Raw genomic sequence first — 21314 nt, forward strand, 5'->3', positions numbered from 1 at the left:
ATAATGAATCATTCTGCAGAGATTTCACTGACTTCTTGGCTCCAATTAGGCAATGAAGTTCACAATGGCCAATATTTTATTTTAGGACCCTTTTTCAGAATATAATGTGATTTGGAGACTACTTAAATTGTAGTTAATTTTTGCCAGCATCGACACTCATATATAATTTAAAGTCACAATGGAGTTTCTCCATGTTTAAAATGTTCTGCTAACTTTACCTTTCAAAGATTTAGATTTGTTAACAACTTCTGTCAAAGTGTTTAGAAGGTAACTTCTTGGTTCCAAGAGACACAGGGCCAATGATGGGGGTGCTGTAATCACATGGTTCTGGCTCGGTCCACATGGACAGCGAAGCAACACTGTGCAACTGGATGACTGAGAAGGCCAGTGCAATTCCCCAAGCCAGTCCATGTCTCCATGTCTCCCCTGCACTGCCTCGCACACTTCCCAGCTGTAAAAGAGTGCCTCAGGATGGCTGTTCACACACACACACACACACACACACACACTTCAGTAAGAAGGAGAATCACCAGAGAAACATCCAACCTAGATAATTTAATTAAAATCAAACTGAGCGGCTAGTAAAGTGGCATAAGGCTGAGCTTCTGCTTGGTATGCCGGCATCTCATACGGGCATCGGCCCAAGTCCCAACTGCTGCATTTCAGAACCAGCTCCCTGCTGACCGTCCCTGGGAAAGCAGCAGAAAATGGCCCCAGGCCTTGGCCCCCTCAACCCACCTGGGAGAACCAAAAGAAGCTCCTGGTGCCTGGTCAGCTGGCTCAGCCACCACAGTCACTTGGGGAGTGAACCAGCTGCTGGAAGATTCTATGTCCTTCCTCCTCTTTCCATAACTGTGTCTTTCAGATAAATAAAACAAAATTTTAAAGTCAAAATCCAGTATGATTATCGAGGAAGTAGTGACACCCCAGTAAAGAATAAATAAGGAAACTCCGTGTATCGTGGAGAGGAATAAAACCCAGAATAAGGGAAAAAAATTGTTTCATGCATTTATTTTTAAAGGATATCTAGAAGAATCAAATATTATCAAATTCAATGAAATTTCAACCCAAATACTAATAGGGTTTTCCTGGAACATGAGTGTTGATCCTAAAGCTTACTTGGAAGAATAAAATACCAGAGGATAGTTAAAATTGAGAATGAAATCCAATAAGTAGGAATTTACCTGCAGGTATCAAAACAATAGTGTGATAAAGCTATTGTAGTTGAATAGTGTATGTTGGTGGAGAAAAAGATACACAAATTAATGGAAAGAATATAGGACAGGGGCCAGTGAGGAGATTTAGCACGCCAATCTACCACCGTGCTGACAGCATCCCTTAGGCACCAGTTCCTGTCCCAGCAGCCCCGCTTCCCATCCAGCTCCCTGCTTGTGGCCTGGCGAAGCAGTCGAGGGTGGCCTGTACCCACATGAGACACCCAGAAAAGGCCCGTGGCTCTTGGCTGTGAATCAGCTCAGCTCCGGCCGTTGTGGCCACTTGGGACCCAGCACATGCAGGGCTCTACCTTTCTCTGTCTCTGCTTTCCTATGTAAAACTGCCCTTCAAACAAGAATAAATGAATATTTTTAACAAAGGAAAGAATAAATTGTGGAGGAATAAGTTTATGTATACACAGCAATTCAGAGAATGAGGCTGCAGTGCAAGCTTGTTTCACAGCTACCAACTGACTCTACATAGGAGTAAGTTCAGGGTCAACTTCTGCCCTATTGCTTAAGGTGCTGGTTGAGACTTGGGATGCTTAAATTCAGGACTGGGCTTCAGGCCCTGATTGCTGCTACCTGCCACACGCCTCGGGGTGCAGCAGTGAAGATTCGGGAGGGCTGGATTTAAGACACCAGGTGTGCAGACTGAGTTCCGGGCTTCTGACCTGGGGATGGCTCACACCTGGCCATTGCCAGGAATTCAGGAGGAAACCAGGGAATGAGATTTTCTCTCTCATGCCTTCTCTTTCTTTCTAAAATAAGGAAGTTAGACTTCTATTGCACAAGAACTGTACGTACTGTTAATATACTCTTTATTTCTCTTTAAACTACAGAACGGGCCAGTATTTTAACACAACTGTTAAGAAGTACATTTCACAGCATGTGGGAGAGCCAGAGAAAACTGCCGGTTCCTGACTTCCTCCTGGCCACACAGGTATCTACAGACATCTGGGTAATGAGCTAGCAGATGAAAGATAATCTCTCTCTCTCTCTCTCTCTCTCTCTCTCTCCTCCTTTCTGTGTGGTTGCTTGTGTCTGTCCATAGCTCTTTAAAAATAAATGAGTCTTTTCAAATAAATAAAAAATAAGAAGAAGGTAGGATTTTAAAATATTTTTACTTCAGAAAGAAATGCTAAATGTTTGAAAATACGTATGTATCTGTCCTGAGTGGGTTTTACACAGTGATTACATACATGGAACTCCACAGCTATACACAATTTTGTTAAAAGATTTTAATGTTTTTAAAAGACATAAAAATACGACATTCTTAGATATTTGGTTACAAAAAATCTGCCTATACAAACTGCAATATTTAATACAAGGCAAACCAAATCAGGAATATAGAAAATACTGGAGGGAAATAATGAAAATATTTTTATAAATAGAAGATGTAGAAGACATTCCTAAACTAGACACAAAATCTAGAACCATAAGTAGCCGGCATTTACACACACAGAATAACATATAGTAATATGTTATAACAATGTTATGTTATTATTATAATCAAGTTGTTATAATACCTATTAATGTGAGTTAACTTAGCAAGAAGAATGTGTATTTTTGCAGATCCGTATTAAGTGTGATTGTTTTTATGAGCAGGCACTAATCCATTTGCTTGTTTCATTTAAACAAAATGAAAACACTTTGCTTCTGGGAGGATCATTGGGTGTGGAGAGGTGCGGTGAGAAGACAAGGGATTAGAATGTAGTCGCAAACATTTGGCTGCTTTCTAAGGAAAGATGTCGGTTGATTACACAAAAGCCAGATTCAGAGAAAAATCAAAACCTCGAAGTGAAGATTCAGGTAGGAAGTTACGCGAGTCCAGCAGCCATATCAGCCTTAGCAGCTCATTAGAGATCAGTCAGCTATGATGGCAAAGCTGAACGAGGGCGGCTGGTTGGAAGCCCACCTGAGCACGGACTGCCCTAGGATTTGAAAATCCTTTTCCTCTCCTGGAGGTGCCTCCTTCAAATGATCCATTTGCTGCTCTCGGTGAAGCATCACCACCGGTGATTGCCGGCTGAGGAGAAATAACTTAGCAGTTCACAAGAAAGTTCAACTGGACCATTATTTAATCTGTTACAAGTTCTATAGGGATAAACTTATTAGCCATCACTTGAAAATGGCAACTGGGCAGTTTTCCAAAAAAAAAAAAAAAAGAACTGAATACTCATATTATTTTGGAGGAAATTGTCTGGCAGTGTATTGCTTTGATTTTGTAAGCCCTCTACTTTAATATTTCACTGACTGAAAGAGGGTTTAGTCAAATCCTGTTTGGGGAAAAGACAAAACACCTGTGCTCTGTGATTTGTGCTGTACTCCAATTAGCTTGAGTCCTACAGAAATCCAGTAGAACATTGTACAGTGTGGCAGAAGGCCATGCGGTTTGTCAGACACACAGAAAAACTGGAGCTATTGTGTATCTACCAAAGTAAAATGGATTTAGGCTAACACGAAATGCAACGTGACTAGCTGAATCACAATACAATGGTTTAGAAGTCGAAACAAAAAAACAAAGAATAAAACTGCATTGTTGAGAAGTCCAAAGCAGTCTTTACCTGGCTGTAACTGGTCACAACCAGTTAAAAAGCCTTCCAGAGAATTCCACAATGATAAAATATTGTGTATTTATCTTATATTTTTGTTTGATAAGCACTCATTCACTTAACAACCTCTTACTGACAATCTGATATACAAAGACCACAATTCAAGAGACAGAGCCTTAAGCAGCCTCATCTCACTTGAATGCTATACTTGGCTGCTGGGAAGGCACCCATGAAGAGTCTTTTCATAATCTCTACTACCCACCGACGTTTTGAGGAGACCCTTATGTAGGAATTTGAAATTGATTGTTACACCAATGTAAACTTATCTTATAACTTAGCATTTGATGAAGATTTTGGCATACTCTTTATCTGCTGGACACTAGGAAAACAAAAATAAACTGATCACATATTCTGTGCCTTCAGGCACACTCCAGTGAAAGATACAATGTAATCATTCTACACTCTAGAACACAAATCAGAATATCAATTCAGTAATGGAAGTTAGAACAAGATGCCAATAAATCTCATACAGCACAACTAAATTAACCTCATAAAAATGTTCAGAGTTTCCTTGATACTGCTCCCTCATAAAAATGTGCTTTTATTTCAATCTTTCAACAGTCATTCATGAAGCACTACAAGATGCCAAATGCTATGATAGATACAAGGTCACAGCTGAAGATAGCCAATCCTAAAGAAGCAAACTCCCAGATTCAGTACAGCACAATACAGGATCTAACGCCAAAGTGCAAGCAGATCGTGCAAAACCAAAACACCGAGCTGCACAAAAGACTCCAGAAAGTCTGAAACCTGGAGCATAACTAGGCATCCTCTAATGAGCTGAAGGATGAAGGAAGAGGAGGTTGGAAAGCCGTGACATGCATGGCGGCAACAGCCAACAGGTTTATACAACTACAGCTTGAATGAAAGGGAACCCTGCAAGTGCAAAGTGGCTGGTAGATCGGTCAAGGGCTTTGTGCGGGTCTCAGAACGTTAGCATTCAGGGTTAAACAGAGGACAGAGATGGCAAAGGAAGCATTTTTTTTTTTTTTTGAAAACTGATGAGAAGAACAGAGGACAAATTTGAGTTAGATTAGTATTAAAAGCTTTAATACTGATATGAGGCATTAGAAACCCTTAGAAATAGTGGTGAAGGAGGGCAAAAAAAAGATAACATTTTAAATTAGGACAATGGTAGCTGAGATGGAGAATAATCATATTTTATGGTATAATTAACATGAATTGGCAGTTGATGGTGAAATTTAGGGGAAAGGCAGTTTTACATTGTAACTAACATAGTAAAATACGTAAGGACATAGAGGGAGGCGTTGGAGATCTTTGCCAAGCATGACAATATTTCAAAAAGTCTGTGGGAGTTGAGCATTTGATTGAGCTGTGAGACTCTGATTAAGCCCTCAGAATCCCACACCAGAGTAGGGTAACTGGCTCCGGTACCTGACTTCCACTTTCCTCTGGTGGACCTATGCAGACAGTACCCAGAGCTCCGGCATGAGTTAGTAGTACCCACATAGGAAACCGAACTACACGTCACTGGTTCCAACGCTGGCTTGGCCGTAGTCATCTGGAAAGTGAACCAGTGGACAGCACTGCTCTCTCGCTCTCTTGCTTTCCCTATCTTTGAGTGTGTCCCCCCCCCCCAAAAAAAAGTATTTTTAACTCTGTAATAATAAACATACCTGATTGTAAATTTTTAATTAATGTGTAAATTTCTATAATGTGCATTTCCACAACATTTGAAGATATCATGTAGCTATTAATTTTGAAAATTTTGCACAAATGAACCTTCTTTTTAATTCTATTACTCATGAACTCTTCACCTGTCTTGTGTGTGGACAGCATGTTATCACAGAATGAAAATCCAGGCTTTCTGACAGTCTCAGAAACTTCCCTGCACAACCAAGAAACTGGACATTTATCGCTTGGAAGATTTACAGAGGAACAAATGGTCAGATCCCAGGGAGTAAGAAATAGGCCCACATGGACACAAGCAGTAAACAGTGTGGTCAGGATCTGATGCTGGAACCATATTGTCACATTCTCCCACCATACTCAAAATGCGCCATTAATGTCACAAACAGCAATGCACTGTGTGTTTAACTGAACTTTCAATGTGTCTGACAGTCTTCAGATTATCCTCAATTTTTAATTTACTGAGTCTACTCAATATCAAAGTTAGAAAAAAAAAAAAAGCTAACTGACTGTACCTAGTCTTTATCTTCCCAAAAGTCACATTCCCGAAAGTCCCTATTTCTGTTTCACATATTGGCTTAGCAAACATGCTATGAAAACCCAGGAGTAAGGATTTAATCCTGGAAAATACTAGTGGGATGGAATTTTAATAAAGTGCTTTGTCCATTTGCTCAAGACCATTGTGAGGTGACTTTCAATTCCTTTCCTAATTATTGTCTAAGGTGTAATAGATGGTCAGTAAAATGTTAAGCTTATCGACATAGAGATGGTACAGATGGAGGCAGAGATATATTTGAAAGGCGGAGGAACAGTTTCCAAATGCCTGCAACAGTGAAGTCTGGGCCGAGCTGAAGCCAGGAATCAGGAGCTGCATCCATCTGGGTGACTAGTGCAAGTGCCCGAGCTTCCATCTGCTCCTCTCCAAGCACGCACATCAGCCGGAAGCTGGAGCAGAAGCAGAGCCAGGACTCCATGTGGCAGCACTCCATAGCTACGCCTGAAACTTTGGAAAATGGTATCCCAAATGACCACTTCATCTGTTGCCCTACAACGCCACTTTTAGCATCTCTAAGAGAAACTCAAGACCAGGGCAGATGTGGGTATCGATTAGGAAGGTAAGGCTAAATAAATAAACATGTGTTACTTACTTTGTCCTGAGAGAAGCTGAAAAGTTGTTTTCTTTCAACAAAGAATTGCACAGCTATGATGCTGGCAGAGTGACCCCAAAGGACACCCGCTGGCTTGGAAACAACATAGGGATTCCAGAGGCAAACTTTATTGTTAATGCCAGCAGTTGCTAAATAGAACGAAATGGGAAGAAAATTCTTTTAATAGCATGAAAACTACTGTCAGAACTTTCTCTCTGAAATTATCTTGGAGGGTAAGGGCCTTTCGTTGAACACTGACGCACCCTCCATTGAAGGAGGCAAAATCTCGCCATGTCAAGCTAGAGTAAGCCAGTAAGGCATGAGTTCTGGCAAACGGTGAAGCAGATGCAGTAGAGTAAGGGGGTTGCATTTTTGGGAAAAGGCAAATGTGAGGTGGGAGGAAATTATAAACCTACCAGTAGCTCCACCAGGAGGAAACAAATTATTTTCACAGCCATGTAATTAATCAAGTGTGAACAAAGAAGCAGCACAGATCTACCTTCGTTCTGCTTTACTGAGAGGATCATGTTTTTGGGATCTTGGTTTGCCATACATATTCAAAGAACAGGCTTTATACTGCATGTTCAGATCTCTGGAAATCCAGCATCACGTTCTATTATTCTTTTGTTTAGAACCAACTGTGGAGCTGAAGTTGTTCAGCCTGATTTTCTGCACAGTGACAGGTGTGGAATAGTTATCAACATAGTAGGAATTAAACAATTAATCAATGGATTAATGCCTTATATCTGGATCCTTCTCAGAAAGATTCATCCTTTCCAGCCTTCTCCACTCCTTCAACGTTTGATGTTGGCATTTTTCCGAATTGATATTCAAGGTTTCTTCAACTAGTATTGTCAGATATTGTAGGAAATGCTGAGGAGCTAACGACCAAGTAGCTATGAGGATCCTTCATACGAGGAATCATGATTGAATGAAGATGATCATTACCCGCTCTCTAAGTCATGTGCATTCTCTACAATTATTCCACTAATTTCTCAACACAGGTGTACATCTCGCCTTTTAAGCACTGCTTGAACTAGCATCGGTCAATTCCTAAGCTTTCAGGATGCCCACGTATTTTATTTAAATAGTTAATTGCTGAAAATCTTTATCTGAAAAATTTCCTTTCTATAGCAAAGGAATCCTCCCTTAGTAAATTAAAGCTAGTCTAATTTGAAATTTTTCTAAATTTATTTAGAATGGGCCAGTGACATGGTTCAACAGGCTGAGGCACCCTGAGGTGCCAGCATTCCATAGATACCAATTTGTGTTCTGGAAGCTCCACTTCTGACCCAGTACCCTGCTTATGGCCTGGAAAAACAGTAGAGGATGGCTCTCAAGACTTTCGGGCAACTGCACCCATGTTTGAGACCCAGAAGAGGCTCCAGGCTCCTGGCTTCGTATCAGCTAAACACTGGTCGTTTTAGCCAATGAAGAATAAAACAGTGGGTGGAAAACCTTCTCCATCTCTCCCTCTCTCTGTAAATTTGTCTTTCAAATAAAAATAAAACCAATCTTTGAGAAATTACTTCAGTCATGTTCTGAAAGGTAACTGAAAAACATTCTACATTTTGCCATATTCTAGTGTGGTGTGTGTGTGCACTGATACCAATAGTAGTAGTAGTAGTACTTGCAAATGGATGAATAATCTGTGTTAGTGGAGCACTTGGTCATGTTAGGGAAATGACAGGTGCTGCACAAATTCTCTGTCTCCTCTATATCATCGTGCACCACACATCAACTACAATGCTCCTCATGTTTTCATGTAGTTCACATACACCACACATCACAGTGCATCATTTTCAGGCATTCTCAGGCAATCAAATATGAGCTGCTCAAGTTGGTCTCTCTGGCAATAAAGCAACAAGGTGGAGAGGCTCCTTGCATATGAATGTGCAACCTCGACTATTTATGAGGCCATCATAGTTACCATGATTTATTTTACATACCAATTAAATTGAGCCGAGAGTGGTAATCAAAAGCATGAATGCCCTGGTCAATGTTGAAGGATGTCATTTTCAGAACCTTTTTTGGTTTCTCTCTCCAAGCCAACACCACAGTACTTGCATTGCTGGTTGTACTGGAAATGATAGCTTCTAAAGACGCACTGTACATGACTGATAGCCAAAAATTAAAAAGATGAAAGTGATATTTAGTTATTCACAAGATCTTAGCAAAATGCAACAATTTTAATATGAAGTTAAAACTAAACAAAGGTTATAATGATACAACTCCAATATTCAGAAAACACCTCATTAAAGGTTACAGTAAACCCGGCACTTAGAGAAAAACCTCCTACTCCAACAATACCTTGATAGGTTTTTTGCTTGCTTGCTTTTCTTTTTCTTCTTTGAGTGAGAGACAGCAACACAAGGCAGGAATGTTCATCCCAATGATCATGTGGGATTTTACAGACATAAGGTGAGGAATTGGGCAAATTCCGGTGTCCTTCCTCTGGTCCAGGGCAACTAAGTAGGAATTAACCCATTGAGTGTTGCTCCTGAAACACCCAGCCATTCTATTCACAGCCATTACCAGTCAAAACTTAAGGTAACTTGCTGGGACTTAACTTCCTGCCAAGATACACAGATCCAACTGGGAGTTGGGTTCAAAATGGTTGTTCCTGTGCTCCTGACAACTCAGGAACAGATCTTCCTTCCAAAGCTGAGTTTGTCGTCTCACCCAAAGCTGATGGCCATTTTATCAGAAGTGATAAATGCTCTGTTTAATCAGGAATGTTTTTTATTGCAGTCACACCCATGAGTTCCACATGTCCAACAGCCATCACTGCTCCTTGAATTCCCTCAGGGTTAGGCGCAAGTTCCCCTTAGGTGTTTTACTCAATCATTTGTGGCCAAGTTGAAAGATTTCTCATTTGATCTCAGGGTGGAATTCCTCCCTCATACAAAGGGTGATTTTATTATTTTGGATAAAAACTATATGTGCTCAACATATTTCTGACCCATGTACAGCATAGAATAAAAGTCACACTCTGAGGAGATAATTCTGGAATGATCACCAGCACTTCTGCCCTTCTTTGGAAGTTAGCCTCGACTGCCCTTTGTTCCAGATTATCTTTCTGAGGATGTTTGCAGAGCAAACAACTTTAAAATAAAGAGATAATGTCTCCCTTTGGAGCAGACAGCTTGCAGAACCCTGCCCTCAACAGTAAAGAGCACCTGCCTCTGAATCAAAAGACAGATATCCAGGCTGTCCACTTGGAAAGGGCCAGAGACCCTCCATCTGGGGTCCCTCCCCTATAGTACAGTATACCGTATATACATGATTTATACACATGTAAATCATGCCCGTGGACCATGAAGCTGTTTTTCTATGGCCCCTTTCATTTTTTTTTTTAATTTCTATTCTTAAATGGGCACTATAACATTAGCATTGTTAGTTGTACTGGAAATGGAAAGCTACTTTGTTGATTGCTAAAACTCGAAAACAGCATAAAAGCTCAAGATCTTCAAATTTCCTAATAGGCACAGCTATGATCTGAACGTTTGTATCCGCCATGTTCCTAGGGTTTACATGTTGCGACTAATCTCACAAAATTGTATTAGGAGGTGGTGCCTTAGAAACATGGATTGAAAATGAGATTCAAAAAAGAGCCCTAGCTCTTTGCAACATAGGAACATGTTCCAAGACGTGCCACCCACGAAGGAGTAATCAGACTTTGCATATCCCAGGTCTGTGAAAACAAACTTCCTTTGTTTATAACCTTACCGATTTATAGCATTTTGTTATATCAGCTCAAGCTAAGACAGGAACTCTTATTATTTGACTAGGACTTGGCCTCCACCCCATGCTGACACTTAAACCCAAATTTTAATTGCACTAGGAGGGTATAAATGCAATTCCCCTGAGTGTTCAGGAGATGGGCCAATGGAAGATGCTTGGCTCCTTAGGAATGGGTGCTGGAAAGGTGATTCCTGTGACAGCGTTGTAGCGGCCAAATTGGGTCCAAGTGCGGGCATTCCTTCTCGGCTTACTATGTAATCTTTTGCACCCAGTCTACCATGGCCATTCTCATCAGATTCAAAGCCAATAAAGGCTAATTGATTGTGGAAATCCATCACCACAACAGTGAGCTAAACAAAGCTCTTCTCTTTAAGAAGTAAATCTTGTTTGTATTTCATTGTAGTAGTGAAAAGCTGATTAATATAGGAATCTTTGTGCAGAAATATTTGCAGTTTCATTGAAGCTATCCTTCGTTCAAGAGTTAAATAAAATACCTAATTTTAGTGCTTTATTGAAAGAACTTCAGTTGATACATCTGTATGTGTAAACCTATGGATACATGCATATTTATTTCCACACATGGCATTTTGTAACATCAACCTGTGTGAAGGGAAAACTGATAGAGCTAAAGAGTGGCCACTCACTTGTCAATACTGACTGTTGAGTTGTTTAATCGAGTGATTGATGATATTAGAAAAATAAAATGGGCTGGCGATTTTCTTGCCTTTAGTAACTATGCAGAAAGATTCATTCCAGAACTGATTTTGACTTGTGAATAACTTAATACAGAAAACTTCCTGGATATATCCCGAGGAAATATGTGAGTTAACACAAACAATCTATAATTAAATGAATAATATTGAAACTAACCAGCATATCTTGCATAGATATTATCTCACCAAACATTGTATCATACCTCGGAAGACTTCCTTGGCATCAACAATGTATCCTGTGCTACGGTGACAATAAGAAAAACTCAGCAGGAGTTAGAAAAAAATAGACCTTGAGCATATAATAAAGTGGTAAATTCAATCATACAGAAAGCATAACAGAAGTCCAAAGAAGAATGAAATCAGTTTCAGAATTCAGAAGGTATTTGATAAATATTGACAAATAGGTAACATTTCAATAGAGAAAATGACAAAATGTCTGTGTTGGAAAAGAAAGACTCCACAAACGAGAAGCAGTATACTTCTCTGTCCTGCAGTTAGAGAAACCGAGAACCACATAGAAAAGCTTAATGATTCTGTCAGTCGGAAGCAGGTTGTTGCCAAACCCAGACTCAGATTACTAAAATTGATTTGACTCAGTGTAGCCTACAAGCTTGCAAATCCACATTCACAACATTTGTGTTTGTCAGAGCCAGAGGGCAAGTTCAAAACACAGCACCTGATTCCTTGACTACCTGGGGAAACAGGACTTCTCCAACTTTAATATGCGTAATAACCATCTGAAAACTCTCAGAAGGAAGATCCTCACCAGTAAACCTGAGAGTCCACTGTTCTGAGGTGTGATCAGACATGTGCTGGCACTCCAAGGACCACACTTTGGGTTACAAACCACCATAGAGTTTGTTACTACCTCTGGAGTTATTCTACTAATGTGTAGTTCTTAATATTTTAGAAGCCAAATATTCCTTTGAAAATATGTTGAAAAATATAAACCTTTGCCAGCAGACATATGTGTGTGTGTGTGTGCGCACGCACAGACACACACACACACACACACAAGAATTTGCAGAATGTCAGAATTTTAAGAATCACTTCCATTCATACATCTCAACCATGACAAATCTAAGCTATTCAGGGGAGGCACCTATGACTATGTGATATTTTGGATTGGAAAAAATTCCCCCACTTGCTTTTCTATCGGATTGGCACAAATCACACATTTAGGTTCTATTCTTAGCTTGTACTTCTTTAACGAAATAAGTTTAACTAGCTTTTCAATGTCGAGCTTCTCTTAATTACAAACTATAATTTCCAAGAGAAAGTGGGGAGGACTGAGATGCAAAGCAGAGAACCAGAGAACAACGACCACACAGAGTATCAGAGTCACAAACAACTCAAGGTGATTGATGCGTGTCGTGCAACCCAGAACTACTGCCCGACGGCAAAACTGTCTATTCATTCAGTCTGCACAGCTTGCCTGCGTGACGGGTTACTTGTTCATCCCCCTTCGTGTAATTTCCCTTCCTCTCCACCCCTGGATTGCTCTTAAAAATTATTAGGATAATTCTTAGGTCCCTCCTATGTGCCAGGCATTATGCTTGGCACTGCCGTTCTGTAATAATCATTCTCTTCATTGAGCAAATTATCCCAGATTCACTGCTGATGAGATAAAGTGCCTGAAAGCCAACATGCTTAAGGATATTCAGCTAATTAGAAACGGAGATGAAACTGAACGCAGTGAAGTTTGGCTGTGAGTTCACTTTTTTCTGTGCCATTTCAGCCTTCTGTTTCACCGCGCCCCACTGCCAGGTACATGCTGTGCCCGGAGCAGGTCTTTATGCTACCAACCTCATCAGATGGCTTAATATGAAGGGAATAGATTTTTCTCTCATGTGTTACCCAGATGTTCTTGTATTCTATAATTCCATCAGAAACAAGTCATATCTTGATGTTGAAATAAAATGTGAGTTGCTGAGCCTTTAATGTGTGACACTGCAGGCCTATAAATGTCACTGGGTAGCTTGCAGATTTAAATCTTAAAGCAATACTCTGAATACCACTAGAGAATGTACTGCTTTAGATAACTTTCTCTGAGCCTCAGAAGTAAAGATAACTTCAGGGTATAATGAGGGAACAAATGACAAAATAATTTTACTGGTAGAAATTTTTAAATTTTGATTGTATTGTAATTATATTATGAAATTGCTAAATTAGTTTCCTCATTTCCTACTGAAGCAAGGAAATGATAGATTCTGCTGGAAAAGTTTTTTGTTTGTTTGTTTGTTTTGTTGTTTTAATGAAGCTAGGTAATGGAACGAGCCGGTAAAATCAATTATTTGTTTTTAATATTCTCAATAAGTTTGGGTATTGAAAGAGGAACATATTTTTAAAGTTATGTTTACATAACATTTTTAAAAGAAAAAAGGACAACTCAAGTGGTTATGCCATTAAATACTTGAAATAACAGAATAACACTACTCTACAGCATTTGCCAAAAGATCGGGGCTACAGCTAAGTAGAAAATTGAACTGAGTTTAACTGGAATTTCTATCATTTCCCAAGCTTTCGCATTATCAGTCATGTAACTTAGGAAAAAATCTGACTTTGAGCTTTCTTTGATGTCCTCTGGTCTGAGGGGGTTTCATTTTTGGTCTTACTTTTCAGTTGAGATGTGGAATCCCATCGCCTGAGCCCACAGTAGGACCCTCAGTATTCTAAGCAGTCACAATTGTGAAGAAGAAAGAAAAGAAAGCCTATTCGTTTCCCTTCCATCTTTAGAAGTCCAACTTAATTCCTAAAAAATCAAAATTCAACATTACAAAAATTTTACAACTAGTTGAAGGGCTTTCCAAAAATATCAAGTAGACTCCTGTAAGTGGTATGAATGGATTTTGCTCTTCCATCACATTAGAACAACCTGTGTGACGGGCTCATGGCTGACACCAACTGCCTTCAATACAGGAAGGAAACTGGCAGGAAAGGCAATGTGGTCTCAACTCTGGTGTAACCTCACTGTGTCTGTGGCACTAATTTAGATCCAAGGATATGGAGCAACACGCAAGCAGGACACCACAGCTGTGTTTTTGTTCAAATTAGTTCCAATCAATTACCAAGTCTCCCCGAGGAGAGACAGCCTGATGTTTGTCTTCCAGCTTCTCTGGTACAGTCTCTACTGCTTAACCAATGCGTAGTGCCCTGCAATTTCCCCAGTATCTACTCCATGGTTTAACCAGTGCTTACTGTCTTGACTTCTCTGGCACCCACCCCATGGTTTAACCAATCCTCAGTGTTCTCCAACTTCCCTGGCCTCACCCCATGGTTTAACCAATCCTCAGTGTCCTCCGACTCCCCTGGCACCCACCCCATGGTTTAACCGTTTAACCAATCCTCAGTGTCCCCTGAATTCCCTGGCACCCACCCCATGGTTTAACCAATCCTCAGTGTCCTCTGACTCCCCTGGCACCCACCCCATGGTTTAACCAATGCTCAGTGTCCTCTGACTTCCCTGGCACCCACCCCATGGTTTAACCAATCCTCAATGTCCTCTGACTCCCCTGGCACAAGTGCTAAGTTGTTTTGTTAACATCAGTTTAACTGTGGTGTCTTCCACCAGATCCAATCTAACAAAGGTGGGAAAGCACCTTATAATGTAATAAAATGTGATTTTTTGATAACAATTTCATGCTCATTCTTAAATAGCTACAATCCCAGCCTATGGCTTGCAAATTTTCCGAAGATATTACTATAAAAGAAGGAAATTTTTGAAAAAGAAAACTCTAAGCTTCGAGATATCTGTGCCATGCTGCTGTTGCTCAAAATCCCTGCACTTACTCTCTGGGTGTTTCAGACAGTAATTATTTTTCCATTAAAATGTGACACAGAGCCACTCTGACAAGATGAAAGCATTTTTTTCCCTCTAACATTTCAAATAAGAAGTGTGAACCTTATCTTAATGCAGTGTCCTAATACCCTTAAATTTGAAACTGAATACTTCCTTTGACATTCATTTTTTCTGGGTATTTTATCCTTGACTTCAGTTAAAGAAAATTGTAATGCTTGTTTTTGCTTTTGTGTCTCTACTCAATTGTACATTTTCTTTTCTGACTGAGAAGAAAATCACCAAGCAGCAGTTCTTGTAGGATTTGAAAGAACCTTAGCTCACATTGCAGGAGTAACAAGAGTACCAGTGGAAAGCAGCAGCCACAGACGGCTTGCCCTGATAGAGCAAGTCTTCCCGCCCAAGGAACATCCTCCATAACCACCTTGTAGCCCACTGGATCCTGGTCTATCTGACCTTTCCCTTCTCATAATTTTTTTTTTTAAGATTTTATTGTTATTGGAAAGCCGGATATACAGAGAGGAGGAGAGACAGAGAGGAAGATCTTCCATCCGATGTTTCACTCCCCAAGTGAGCCGCAACGGGCCGGTGCGCGCCGATCCGATGCCGGGAACCTGGAACCTCTTCCGGGTCTCCCACATGGGTGCAGGGTCCCAAAGCTTTGGGCCGTCCTCGACTGCCTTCCCAGGCCACAAGCATGGAGCTGGATGGGAAGTGGAGCTGCCGGGATTAGAACCGGCGCCCATATGGGATCCCAGGGCTTTCAAGGCGAGGACTTTAGCCGCTAGGCCACGCCTCCGGGCCCCCCTTCTCATAATTTTAATGTTCTCCACTTATTATACTGCAATTACTGATCTTGGAACAGCAATGAAAGGCTGTAATTAAACTTCTAATCTCTGTTGTTAGTTCTAAAACTAGGCCTCTGTTCATTTGTTAGCGGGAGCACCTTTCAGTGGTCCATGAGCCCTCTAGTTAGTTCTTTGCTTCCTTCCTTTTGAACAATCTTCTCTTGTATTGCATTTTCCTCACATCCACCCATATATGATTTCTAAATTTGTTGTTCTTAATACCACCACTTTCTTTTAACCACAAATCACTCCTTATTTTTTAAATCTACATTAATTCTACATTATTAAGCATGATTTGTGCAGTTTTCCTCTTCTTTTGAACATTTTTAAATAACATTCACCCTTAAAGTCAACTTGTAAAATGACTTTCTCCCCAAAATAAAAATATAAAATCTTATACAAGCAATTAATGAGCAAAGGATAACATGATTGTAGAGTGATTTCAGAAACATTTTAATTAATGTGTAATTAAAAGGTTTTAATAGAAAATGCAACTGTCATGTATCAGATGACCCCCACCAAACTGAAGACACTTTTGGCAGTAACGGTATGAGCCATTGATGCCCATTCCTAAACGACTGACATTCTGGCATATTGGCCATGGCAAAGGAGTCTTTTTACGCTATTGACTGGGAAAAAAATGTCGTCTATTTCAAGGTTTTTCTTAACATTTGTGGCAAAAACAAAATGTCCAAAGAAGCCCAATCAGAGAGGTAAGGTGGATGCCTGATGACTTATGATCCAAACGATTACAAATTCTGCTTGTTTGTAGGGAGGAATGGGCAGGAGAGTCGCTATGGTGGAGAACAATGTGGGAGACTTCCTGAGTATTTTCTGCCAGAGCTTTCTGGAAGCTCTCTGCTGAGTGTTTTGTAACCACGTTGTAATTTGATGCAGATTGAGAGACAAAGGCTCTCTGGCATTTTGGTTCCCAGTAGCCTTGCATTTGAGGCTTAAATGGGAGAGAGGCAGAATGTAGTGAGAACTATCCTTTGGTTTTCTAGCAGAAACAGGAACCCAGATCATGCTCAACTTTAAAATACTGTTTGCATTCCCAATCTTTTAAAATCATTATTCATGTCACTCCTCTATATTTAAAAATATTCATTCAAATGGAAATTAAGCAATGCACACAATTTCAGAAAACCCCACTGCAAAATGATGCCATGAACTTCTTAGCATTGTAGCCTAATCTTCGGTTTATGTGCCCAGCCATAGTGCTTTCTTGGAAACATTCATAATAGTTACATTCATTCTATTTCTATGTTAGTGTTGAAAACTTAAACATATTATATATAATCTTGTGCCTTTCATACTTAACAAATGATTAAAAACATGTATTTTGTTTTTCCCCACAATTACATCATCGTGGAATTAATGGATGAATAGAAGGTATCACTGGTATGGTATATGGTTAGTATTGTGTGCAGAATATATACTGTCTTATGTAAAGCATTGCAATATTGTCATCATGCGTTAATTAATCAGCTCTAACTTTCTAAAATGCAGGGAAGGTAAAACAGAGGCTGGGTCGATTTGAATTGTCTTCGCTTCGAACTGTATAGAAACAGGCTACATTTAGTCACTGAGATTATTAATATTTATCGTTTTTAGTGGGCACACTTTAATGTGGCAATTTAGAAGTGAGAAAATTAGTGTTGTCTGTAGTGGTGGAGCAAGATATCAAGGCAGATATTCCATATGTGAATCATGGACTATCAGATCAAAATTTTATAAAGTTGTGGCATATTATGAGACTAATTCATTCATTAACACATTTTAAGAAATTTATGATCTTCTATATACACTGACACATAACATTGTATTGTCACACAAAGAATTGTTGATCAAGTAGCATAGATTAAAAGAATTCAGGTATTATATCAAAACAAAAAGGAAAAGGAAATAAAATAATTCCATCTTGCAGGTAGACTAAATACTTCCCCCAAGAACATACAGGAGTAAAAACAGTTGAAGTTTTTATTAAGAATCCTGAACATGAGTATCATCAGGTCAGACTTGAGCTGCAGCTAGATGGATTCTATGACGATGTTCTCCCACCTCTAGAGAGTTCCAGAGTGTAGAGATCACCTGGCATGATTTTATGAAGCCTCGGTCTTTAAAAGAAAGAAGAGAATGATTCCTGCCGTGTTCAGAGGGCAGCAGAGGCTCCGAGTCAAAATCTCCTGAGAACCAATTATCATTGGCTTCCAAAGTCAAAAGTTTTACTTGACACATTTTCATCAAAACCATAAATGTACTGGTTGATGGACTGTTTTCTTTTGTTACTATCTAGATTCAGTACCTTGCCTGACCCAGTCTCCACGATGAAGCTTGTGCTGTAGGACGTGGCAACATTTGTGATTTCCAGAGAGCAACTCTGCCCAGTTGATGATCACTGTGGCTTCTTCATCCTCACACACATTCCCAGGACTTTCAAACAGAGAAATTGAGGCTGCTGTAAAAACAATTGCCTGCACCTGGGGAGAGTCATTGAAGGAAAGTTAAACATGGGCAGGATAATTGCTAGAAAGAAGATCCTACGATCCTTACAATTAACAAAAATATATATTGAATTTCTTTAATATTCCAAAAGGATACAAGCCCTTTTGTACCAAAGGACAAACTAAGAGGTTGGCAAAGCAATTATAAGGACACCTTATCACTTACTGTTAGGATACATGTGTCATTAAAATCAGTCGGAATGAAAAGCTTCCGTAATTACGAAGAGAAATTATTCAAATGAGGTTACTCCAGAAAATTCAGGCCTCACTGCCTTTCAGTATGTAACAAGTTTTCATCAGCAGGTGAAACGCCATGGGAAGGTAGAACTCACTGCTCAGTGTTCAGGCTTCAACGTTGCCCTTGCTAGTAATAACACATCCAGACCTCTAGGACATGATGCAGAAAAAGAATGCTCCCAACGAGGCTCGTACTGAGAAACACAGAGCTTGACAGATTAATTTGAAAGATTTATAAGAGAAATGAGCCATTTAGTGTTAAATAAAATTGATATTGGGATCTAGTAGATTAAACAAGTTACTGCAAAAGGCAAGTTTTTCTTATTTTTTAGTAAATGTGGAAAATGACACTACATACACCAACCCCCTCGAAAAAACTTCCCCCTAAATATAATAAAGCTTCTATTTAATAAGCAAAATAAGGAACATAACTTGTTTCTTCCCTTTCAACATGTGTGACCTTAAAAACTATAGTACAGTTCAACTAGGAGGGCGCACTCCTTACATTCTAACTTCTATTAGAAGCTTTATTTTGATGACCACATCAATAAGTGTTCAATGCAGCAATTTTGCACTTACCTTCCCAGTTACATCCCCAAAAGAAAGGACAGATGTGTTGGCGTCTCCAGGGTCATACCAATAATGCATACAAATCGGTGCTGCCTTCAGGCCTTGCAGTTTATATTGACAAGATAACTCTTCACTGGACAGCAGGTCATAGAAGCAAATCTCTTTACTTGTGAGAGCCACTGCTACCTAAGGAACACAGAGGAGAGGTCCAAAATGATTTCCGACGAGTGTAATGAAATCAGCATGCAACACAGCTGTACTTGCTAGGTCAGACACTGTGCCCTTTGCACTATTCCAGAAGTAAAGAATGATGGTACAGATATACTTTATTCTGACTTTGAGCTGCAGTCAAGAAGAAATCTTTCCCATAGAATGCATCTGGGCATCTTTCTGCCCTACCCTCCACTCCACACCCCATCAGCACACTCCACTCATGGCTAAGCAGCCGGTCACAGCAAGACACAGAGAGCTGCAGCACCACTCAGGCACACCAGAAACCTGACAGTGCATGTTTCAAAAGGCAAGCAGTGTTTTCACAAAAGTCAGTTGATTAAAATAGTGCAAACTGTCACCAGAAAACCCACAAACTGAATTTACTAGACAAAGAGTTTAACTTGACTTTTACAAACATTTCCAAGGAACTAAAAGCATGAAAATGATGTCTCTGTAAAGAGAGAATTTCAGGAGATACATAAAAATTATCAATACAAAACACCAACCTCCCAAACATACTTTTGAACTAGAGTGTTGAGACCATTCAGATTTAATATTAACCATTGTCTTCCAAAACAACTGCAAAATACATGCCACAAAAACTTAAAGATTTGAAGAGAGAAAAATGCATTCAACCGTAGCAGTTGGAGATTCTAGCCCTCTAAATTCAATAGCAGAGGGAATTATCGAACTGAACACCAACAAGAAAAGCATTGCATGAAGTGAAAATTCTAGTTGTAAAAACTCCAGGTAGCACAGCAACACTGGAAAATGTTTACAATACAGGCATTAAGAAAACATGAATTTAAACCACCACAATGGGCTGGCATGTTGCTTAGCAAGCTGACTTTCTGACTGTATTGCCAGCACGACACATAGTCATCACTTCCACGTCCATTCAAGCTCCTTTCTTGGAGCCTGAGAAAGCTGTAGAGGAAGGTTCAAGCCCTTGCAACCCTGTACCAATGTGCAAAACCCAGAAGAAGCTCCTGACTTCTGGTTCTAAGATCAGCTCAGCTCTGGCCATTGTGGCCATCTGGGAGGTCAACCTACAGATGAAAAGATTCTTTGTATCTCTCCTCCCTCTGTAAAAAGACAGCCTTTCAAATAAAAAATAAATAAATCTTTAACAAGCACGCAACAATAAGATACTAGCAACAACTTTCAAATGGTTGAAGTTCAGAGAAAGCTAACTGACCACATGACGTAGTGGTGAGGATGTACTGTGTACACGTGATGGAATGCTATATGGCAATAAATGAATAAACTGTTGTTCTTAGCAATATGAATAAATTTCAAAATAATGATGCCAAGAACTGAGACCAAAAGAAAAGAGTACACACTTTTATGAAAATTACATAAAATTCTAGCAAATGCACACTAAGCTATACTGACGAACACTAGAATAGTAATTGCCCACCAGGAGGGAGTGGGGTGGGGGAGGGAGCTCAGGATGGGTGCAAGAAAACTTTAGAGGGTGATGAATATGTTCATTATCTACATCTCATTGTTGATTTTTCATAGCTACACATGTGTATTAAAAATGGGACTTTTTAAATATGTGTTCTGTAGTTTGTAATTTCACCTCATTAAAGCTCTTTTAAAAAGAATAGTAACATTATTATTCTACGTTGAATAAACATAAAGGAAAGCTAAAATTTAGTTCATCAGTCAGTCCTCTGAAAGAGTTCACCACAAGCACTGTTTGTTAACAATAGAATGCTGAGCTGAAATATGAAACAACACATCCTGGGCTAGAGCTGTTTTTAATGAATGCAAGTTAGGTACTAAGCATTAGCAGCAGATTCTTAGCAAGAAAGAATGACACATCATTAACATCACTGCGCAGAGACAAAGCACGGGCTCAGATTTTAAAGCTGGGCAGCACTGATTATATCCTGAGAGACTAGGGCTCCCTGGCTCATTCTCACATTCTGAAAGTGGAAACAAGCGGTCATCTTGGTTGGGCAGATTAGTGGAACTGGTGGACCGCATAGGACGAGCCTTTGGTTTCCAGGCAGTACAGCATGCTATTACTCACCAAAAATAAGGAAAAGCAGAT

General features: G+C 39.8%; 1 protein-coding gene across 2 annotated transcripts in view; it reads right to left on the reverse strand.

Moving 5' to 3' along the window:
• Window positions 1-21314, reverse strand: part of WDR49 (WD repeat domain 49) — a 107203-nt gene that overhangs the window by 69623 nt on the left and 16266 nt on the right. For both annotated transcript variants that reach the window (XM_036494872.2, XM_036494871.2), the window contains exons 3-6: window positions 19049-19225; window positions 18034-18208; window positions 8577-8744; window positions 6628-6776 (exon numbers count right to left, since the gene is read on the reverse strand). In XM_036494872.2, coding sequence (XP_036350765.2) covers window positions 6628-6776; window positions 8577-8744; window positions 18034-18208; window positions 19049-19225 — 669 coding nt within the window. The remainder of the gene's footprint in view (window positions 1-6627; window positions 6777-8576; window positions 8745-18033; window positions 18209-19048; window positions 19226-21314) is intronic.

This window comes from Ochotona princeps, chromosome 3, assembly GCF_030435755.1.
Source record: "Ochotona princeps isolate mOchPri1 chromosome 3, mOchPri1.hap1, whole genome shotgun sequence".
NCBI lineage: Eukaryota > Metazoa > Chordata > Mammalia > Lagomorpha > Ochotonidae > Ochotona > Ochotona princeps.